The sequence below is a fragment of the Propithecus coquereli genome, unplaced genomic scaffold, assembly GCF_000956105.1.
Source record: "Propithecus coquereli isolate 6110/MARCELLA unplaced genomic scaffold, Pcoq_1.0 Scaffold7, whole genome shotgun sequence".
Taxonomy (NCBI): Eukaryota; Metazoa; Chordata; class Mammalia; order Primates; family Indriidae; genus Propithecus; species Propithecus coquereli.
The window spans coordinates 7,081,236-7,090,111 of NW_012153062.1; the positions used below are offsets into that span (position 1 = coordinate 7,081,236).

General features: G+C 34.8%; 1 protein-coding gene across 1 annotated transcript in view; it reads right to left on the minus strand.

The window, feature by feature from the left end:
• Positions 1-8,876, minus strand: part of BTBD8 (BTB (POZ) domain containing 8) — a 72,933-nt gene that overhangs the window by 3,585 nt on the left and 60,472 nt on the right. The window contains exons 6-7 of the mRNA XM_012661079.1: positions 3,378-3,458; positions 2,046-2,142 (exon numbers count right to left, since the gene is read on the minus strand). Coding sequence (XP_012516533.1) covers positions 2,046-2,142; positions 3,378-3,458 — 178 coding nt within the window. The remainder of the gene's footprint in view (positions 1-2,045; positions 2,143-3,377; positions 3,459-8,876) is intronic.

The window sequence follows — 8,876 nt, forward strand, 5'->3', positions numbered from 1 at the left end:
TTATTGAGGAGTCTCAGCTCAGAGGAGATACTAACATAAAACTTTTTTCCCAAATAGTGCTTTCAAACACTCTGTGTCAACCCCCCCCCTTTTTTTGATCCCCTAATACATTATTGGCAGAGTCCAATACTTTCTGGTTACTTTTGTTTTTGAAATTCAATATAGTACTGCTTTAACACTCATCTTTAAATCTTTCCCTCCCATCACTGACTAGATTTATGGTTGGGAAGATCTAGAATAAGGAGTAGAGCATAGGCTGGTCTCCTGCTCCTCCATCTTCTAGGTCAACCTCCTTTGGAAGAGGGCTATCGGTTGGCTATAGTCACCTTATATGATTAAGCAGAGACCAAGATGGTAGTAGGGAGATGTCCTTGACTTTGCTCTAATTCAGATGCTGGTGGCCTTTGCTGATGTGATAGGGGCAAATCAAGCATCGCCCTAGCCTCTCTGTGGATAAGGACTCTTTAAGTGGTTCATGATGTACAATGCCTCCCTACGTGGGACACAATGTCATTTGTCTCTATATCAGTCTCCTCTAACTTTCATGGAACCACTAAGGTCTTCCTCCTTTCCTGTAGACCATGTATAACTCAGGTGTAGTGTGGACTCCCCATACTTTTTTCTCTATATGACAATAACTGTAGTCCCTTATCACCAAGCTAGTACTGGCTTCTCCAGCAAGCCTCCTTCCTTAAGGTCCGTGTTCAAATACATTCTCACTGGCTTCTCAAGGCATATTCCAAGATCTCCCAAGAAATTTCTTACCACTTTCTTTTCTTTTTTGTTTTTTCTTTTTCTTTTCTTTGTTTTTCTTTTCTTTTCTGATGGAAATTCCAGGGTGGGATGGTTTTACAGATATAGTAAAGTGGGGAATGAGAAGACACCATCTCCTCATGGTAGATATTTCCCATCTTTATTCTTTATTTGTGATTCTCTTGGATCTCCCTTCTAACTTTCACTTGACTGGGAATATGAGGGAGGCATATGAAGGAGAAGGAAAAGCCTTTCACCATAATTCTTCACTCTCTACAAAGCTGAGACACCACAGGCTGCCCTCCTTCCAATCCCTTTACTTAGGCCAGAGTGAATAGTTGGTTAAAGGTAGCTGAGGGGTTTAACTATTTCTCAGTAAACTTTGGGGGACTAGTAGTGGACCCAGTTGTTCATGGCTCTTTTTTTTTTAGCACATTGGCTGCTTCCTCAGCTACAGCATACAGGGAGATAGAAAAAGACCTACCCAACACAAAAACCTAAATTTAAAGGTTATTAAAATTACCTAATTAGAATTTGTACGATGTATATTATTGTCTCAACTACCCAATAAGAGAGAAATATGATGTAAACAATTTTTTAAGATTTGTTTTTGTTGATTAGAAAAGTAACACATGCTCATTGTAGAAAATTTAGAAAATATAGAAAAGCATAAATAAGAAAATAAAAATAACCTAGTCACAGAATACATTAAAACAATGGACAATCTAAGAATAGTGTACAAAATGGCTTTGAAATGCATAGAATGGGATCTTTCTTTAGACAATAAGTTTATCTTTGTAGTAACTAAAAATAAAAATATTTAGTATTCATATTCCACCTGGGGAAACAGGTAGAAGAGAACTATACTCTACCCCAAGTACACACTGTAAAGAGAGGTAGTAGAAGGAAGAAGTATACTTTTGGAGAAAATAATCAATAAAGCACTGTGTAGTTCTTTAATAAATGGAGAAGGTAACCTTAATTTTTGACTTCCTTTCTCCCAGTTTCAAACCCTGAGTCCCAGCTGTACACTCTACCTTTGAATTATATAGGATACTCCTACATTCTTTCAATAAACCCTCCACATCAGTTTTATTTTACTTAAAATAATTTGACTTGGTTTTTGATTTTTGCAAGCAGACCATATACATTATTTCTCAACTGGAGCTCCCCTTAAACTGACTTAATATTTTTAATATTTAAAGCACTATACTTAATCAGGGTTAAAAATCTAGTAGGTAATAATGGGTGACAAAGCATTAAGTAAAAGATTTCTGAGACTTAATAATTACCTTCTGAAAGAAATTACAGTAATCTCTTCTTAAAATATAGATTGCTACTTCTTTTAATCCTTCTAGTCCATACATATCAGCCATATTGAGTATCTGACTAAAATAAAAATAGATACGCTATTAAAAATCAAGGAACAATATACAATAATTTCTTGATAATATATAGTCTGTTTAGAAAAATAATCTGAATTATTATAATTATCACTTTCTGCCTTACATAATGCATATTATTTATGGATTATAAAAAGAACATAGGCCTAACTAAAGTTGAAAGCACTGATACATGATTTGATTAGTAGAGAATAGCAGGAGGTAAATTTGGAGATGTTTCAAATTCCCTTTTTTTGCTCTGTGACACACAGAGCAAAATTCAGGAAACTGCTTTGAAAGCTAAAAGTTACAAAATAATTCTTTGCAACAAATTTGTATAATAAAAGTATTTTTTTGTGGTCGGGGGGGCGATTCACTGATGTCTTGTCATATTGAAAATGTCTGCAAATGACTCTGACTGGAAACAGCATCCATGGGCCAGAAAGTTTCCTTTGCTTCTTTCATTTGGCAAGTATTTCTGAGTACCTAACATACTTTAGGTACTTAGGAAGCCTACAAGCCTTGAAAGCATGATAAAATTTCCTATATATTGCCAGGGGATAAAACTTTAGTACTATTCTCTATGACTCATGATTTGTTCTCCCCCCAAATATATTCAGTTCAAAATTAAAGGAACCAAAGAATTTTTAAAATTGAAAGAGTAGCTTTCACTTGTCTAATGTTAGAATAGCAAGAAGATAGGAAGACATTCAGAAAATTAAAAGAGCAAGGTGGAATTTCACTTTCCAGCAGGATTTCAGGAGCTTAGATGGCACTTCAGTATAGCGTACTTAAGAATCACATAGTTGTTGGTCTTTAGGATGGCCTATATTCTTAAACAAATTTCAAAGGTTTTCTTTTTGCTTTTCCTTTGCTGTTTAAAAAAGATAACTTAAAATTAAAAAAAAACATAGTAAAATAATTTTTAAAGTTTGATCAATTTTATTTTATAAAAACCTATGATTTATTTTCCAAACAAAAATAAAGTTCTTCTAACATAAATTAAATCTAGTACAGATTGTAAAAAATCTTATTACTGTGAGTTGCTCAATCATCTTTTCTTCTAAATAAGGTGACTTGTCTATTGTTTCTTCATATTCCCAAACATCATCAAGATATGGCAAAATAGATAATAAAAGTTAAGCTTCTATTTCAATGACACTTTGCAACATAGCTCAATGAGGCAGAACTTGCCAAATATTAACATAGTTATATTTTAAATTATTAAAAAGTAATACATACCCAACATTAGCTTTGTCTGGAAAGTCCAAAGTTCCTCCATATATAAAATGCATCATAACATTCATTTCTAAATTGTTTATCCTGAAAAATAAAAGAAAACTCAAATACACAAATAATTAAAGTTTAACTGATACCAATAATACATTCTATTTCCTGTAAACTTTTAGCCAAGATAAAGTTCTAATCTCACTTTTATCTGAAGAATACATTCCTCAAATATCAAAATTCTTCAAACATCCATGCAGCTATACCATAAATGTAAAATGAACTATAGCTATATGGATTTTTATATAAGCTATAAAATGTTACTAGTATGTTGTCAAATCGTTGTTTATTTATTGAGCATCTTCTATCACTGTTTTTTAAAGTTAGAAGGGACTTTAGAAGTCATTGTTCAACCTCTAGCTCATTAAGAAATCCTCTCCTCAGCACCTTCAACAAACCTTCACCAAACAACATTTGTGGCTGACAACATTTGCCAGTGTTGTCAGCCACTGACAACAACAGAGTTGTCAGATGGACAACTCTATTCACTAGAAAGATTCTTGTTATGCTGTACAGGTTTCTTAATTTGTAATACCTGTCAGTGGCTCTAGCTTGGCCAACGTCCTCATTAAGCAGATGAATAAGTAAACTGTGACTTAAGAAGCAGTTTGGAGTGACAACCTTTATGTCCTACTGACTAATGTATCTCAAACTCTGAATTCATGACCTCGTTCCTCTTCCCCACCCCAAATTCAGTCCTCTTTCTGTTACTCCTATCTTGTTGACAGCATTATTATAGAGCTTCTTGCATCTTGCCCTATCCTGTATTCCTCTGTACCATGGGGAGTGAATTATCTGGTTGGTGGACATCAGTCAGGAGGAAATCAACATGAAAGGTAATTTGACTTCTTTTCTCTTTTCTTCTTTGCTGAACCAGTCGGAAGAGGTGATGGGGAAGAGGTGCGTCTGCTGTGCAGAGTCAGATGACTTCTCGGGTGGGGCGTCTTAGAGGGATATCATAAGCAAGACAACTTTGGCTCTTGTATTAAGAGCACGTGTTACAGGTTGAGCATCCCTAATCTGAAAATCCCAAATCCTCCAAAACCCAAAACTTTTTGATAACTGACATGAGATAGTGATACCTTTTCCTTCTGGTGGTTCAATGTACATGAAATTTATTTCATGTACAAAATTATTAAAAATACTGTATAAAATTTCCTTCAGGCTATAAGGTGTTATGAAATTGATTATATGAATTGGGTTATTCTTATTATACCTAACTAATTCAGAGTCGAGGGGCCGGGGGGTGGAAAGCACTCGTGGCATATAGCACCTGCTCTAAGAACTGAATTTTCTGCAAGCCCAGCTGCTGAAGTGGCCTGTCATAACCCTACGACCAGTTTTACCTATTGCCTTCACTCACCAATCAGAACTCGCCAGCTCCCAAAAGCTTCTCTAGTGCTGGTGAGCTTTCTTTCAAAACAATATATAACATTTCTCTTTCTAATAAAACCCCCGACCTTCTCTTTTTTCTTTGGACATACTAAAGACCACCCTTGCCTGTCTGTATGCCCTGAATTGCAATTCTGTGATTCCCAAATAAAACATTTAAAAATGTCATCTCTACATTCTATTTTGACTTCAACACTATGAGACAAAAATGAATTTTCTGTTTAGTGTTTGATCCTATCCCCATTATATCTCATTAAATATATGCAAATATTCCAAAATCCAAAAAAATCTGAAATCTGAAACACATCTGGTCCCAAGCATTTTGGATAAGGAATACTCAATCTATACAGCTTTAGCAGTTTTTGTCAGTAATAAAGGAAATGTTTTCTTACTTCACCTGCTGATTCTTTTGTCTTACTCTGAGCAGAAAAGAAGTATGCTTTGTTGGAGTTTTCAGGGGGCCCTCTGACAGACATAATTGGGTCCCTAGACATTTTCTGTCTAGATGCCTAAGTCAGAACCTGAGGTTCATCTTAATCTTCTCCCTCATTATATCCTGTCATTTGTACTTTCAATAACTTCTTAAATTCAGCCTCTGCTCTCTATTTCCCCTCTCACTCCTCTGGTTCAGCCTCTCATTTTGTCCCATCTGTACTATGATAGTATCTTCTGATACAGGTTTCCTGCCTGAAATCTTCTGCTCCCATCCTGTTTCCCACATTGTTATTAGAGTGACTTTTCTAAAATGCAAATTTGATATAGTCTCCCATTTAAAAAATCTCTTCAACTATTCTCCAAAGCCCACAGAAAAAAGTCCAAAGTCCTTAGCTTTGTGTACAAAGTCTCTTATCATCTGACCTCCAGGTATTCCTTTCTAGCAGCTATTTCAAGATAGCTGAGCTTACTCATTTTCTATACCTGAACTACTTACAATTTCTTAGACATCCATGCCTTAGCACATACTGTTCACTGTGTTTAAAATCAATGAATGATTTCCTTTCCGTTCATTTCATCTTTTAGACACAAGACATGTGGCTCTTTATCTCTGATTGTTTCCTTAATGCTCCCAAGATGAAAAAAATCACAAAATGTTAAAAACAATAACTAACATCTAGTGAGCACTTACGAGCCAGTCCCTGAGCTAATAAGCATTTTGAATGCTATTGGCTCATTTAATCATCATAACAACTCAATAATAGATACTATTATTGGTTTCATTCTATAAATGAAGAAACTAAAATTACATAACTTGCCCAAGATTTAAATCCAGGCAGACTGACTCCAATGCCTGGTCTCTTAAGCAGTATACTACAGACACTTCCACTATCACATTTATCAAACTGACTTGCAATATTTTTGTTTACATATTGTCTCTCCTTCTAGACTGTGTTCTGTAAGGGCAGGGTTCGTGTCATTTATCCTAGTACTTCTCATACCAGCAGAATGTCAACAATGTTTCAATGCCCCCAGCATCAGAAGAATTTCCCTTCCCTACATAATATAGGAGCTTTTCAGTAGACTCATGATGGGGACAGTGCTGATAAGACCCCCACCATTGGTTAAGCATAGTAACTAATATCTGCTAAAGGAACAAAAGGAGGAAGGCAAGAAAATAAATGGAGTTCCAGAGGGCAGGAATTAAAAAGGTGTTTGCTTTGATTCTATGACTTTAAATAACATATGCTCAATAAATGGTTGATGAATGTTTAATTAATATCTTATTAGGGCACTGACAGCATCTTCCCAAACCTTCAGAAGAACGAGAAGTTGAAAATACATAAATATAATATTTTTCCATTAATTTAACAAATACTGGCCACTACCATGGCTAAGTACTGGTTTCTACTGATTCAAAACTCTGCATATTTAATACTTTACAAAAAAAGTCAAATATCTAAATATCCTCATTTATATACTATAAATTTGATAAGATTTAATCACAGAATAATTAAGCCATATTATCAGTAGTTTGTCCATCAAAAACACTAACATAATTACTAGTATGCATACTACTCCATACACTTTTCCTCAGATTATCAATCTTAATGAGAATTGGCTACTTATTTTGAAAGAATAGTTCCTCTTAAGACTTGACATGTTTAAGCAAAAGATAATGATTAAATAAAAGCAAAAGTCATTTTATTAAAATAAACAGCAAAATCTAGACATTTGAGCCTATATATCAATATGTATGATAGCTATAAAAACAACAAGAAACCATTTTCCTACTTCTTGACAGATGTTTTACTAAGCTGTGCTCTTGTTATTGTGTTGTAAGTCATTTGTATTTTCACTAAAAGTGTTTTTAAAGACATGATCAACTGACCTAGAAAAGCAACAAATTATTCCAATTGCCCACAGTTTAAATGGAAAGATTGAAAGCACTACTCCCATTAAAATGCAATCAGAATAGAAGCTTGTAGGAGATGAAAACATTACATATACTCAAGAGTTAGAAAAAAGAAAAACCAATAACAGGACAAAGATCTAAGATCAGCGACTTTGAAACATGTACCTAGTTTACTAAAATCTATGTTTCACGTGTGCTTTCTAAAGTTTCAGGATCCTATGTGTGTGGGCTAAGGTAACATAGAGACTTCATCATTCATTTATTCATCCATTCACATTCAATATTTACTGAATGAAAAACTCTAGTCTAGAATGTAGGGATATGAGACACATTTTAAAGGGAGGATATGGACAATAAATATGTTGAAAAAATTAAGATAATTTTGATAGTGAAAAGTGTCATGAAGACAACACAATAGCATAATAAAAAAGTAACTGAGGAGTTGGGCTATAGCTACCTTAGGTAGGGTAGTCTGGGAAGGTGACACTTGATCTGGTATTTCAAGCATAACAAACAATCAGCCATGCAAAATACTAGACAAAAAACTCTTAGGCAGAGGAAATAGCAAGTGCAAAGGCCCTGTGGCAGGAATAAGCTTACTGGAGGAAAGATTAATAAATGAGGGCAAGAATGGTAAAAAAAATTGAGAAAGAAGCCAGGGGCCTGATCATATAGGGTCTTACAGATCATAGTAAAGAGTCTGGGTTTAATTCTAACTGTGATGAGAAGACACTGAAGGAGTTTAGCCAGGAGAAAAATATAATCTCATTTATATTTCAAAATCTCATACTGAAGAGCATAGCTATCCCAGGAATCTCCCAAAGGAGATGAGAAAATCCAAATTTATGCTCCAAAGCCCAAGCCACCACTGGAAGACTTCTATTTATATAAAATGGAAATATGTGTGGTTTCTTCACAGAAATGTTGGCTGTGGTTTGATTTTCATTATAGCATGTGGAAAATTTTCCACTTCCTTCCACTAGAACAGAATTTCCTTCCAACTATACCCTTCCATCCTCCATCTCTGGGGCATGGATGGAACTAGGATCATAGGACTCTACTATTCCAACCTCATTTATTAAAGGCTGTCCTTCTTGAAAAATATCATGTGCATTAAGACATTTAGTTACCAACTCATTAAAACACTGTGGTTCCTTCTGTAAGGACAGACAGAATTTCATTCTAATCTATTTGTAGAAAACATCCTGCAGACATGCAATGGCGACACAGTTCCAAAAGAAGCTGCTGATCCCTCAAAGCAGGCACTGCTGATCTGATATTCGCAAAAGCCCTGACTTGAACCTTTTTCTTTCTAGAAAATGAGAACGATCTAATTTAGAGAAAGGAGAAACAGACATTATTAATGAGTACTACATACTATGTACCAAGCACTATGCCAGGTTCTTTCCTTACTGTATCTCATTTAATTCTTTCAATGACCGCGAGAAGCTCAGGAAAGTTAAGGAATGTCCCTAAAGTCATGTAACAAGTAAAAACTGGATATACAACTGCCTGTAAGGACACCAAAGTTCATGATCTTTCTACCATACTACACTCCCCATGGAACATAAACCCAGGTTTATAATATAAATTAATGGGAAAGCAGAATTTGTTTTATGGATTACTTTGTTTCTATACAAAAATTCCTAAAATATTTGATTTTTCACAAAGTAAAATTCCTCAATCCCCCTTAGCCTTTTTTTTTTTTTTTT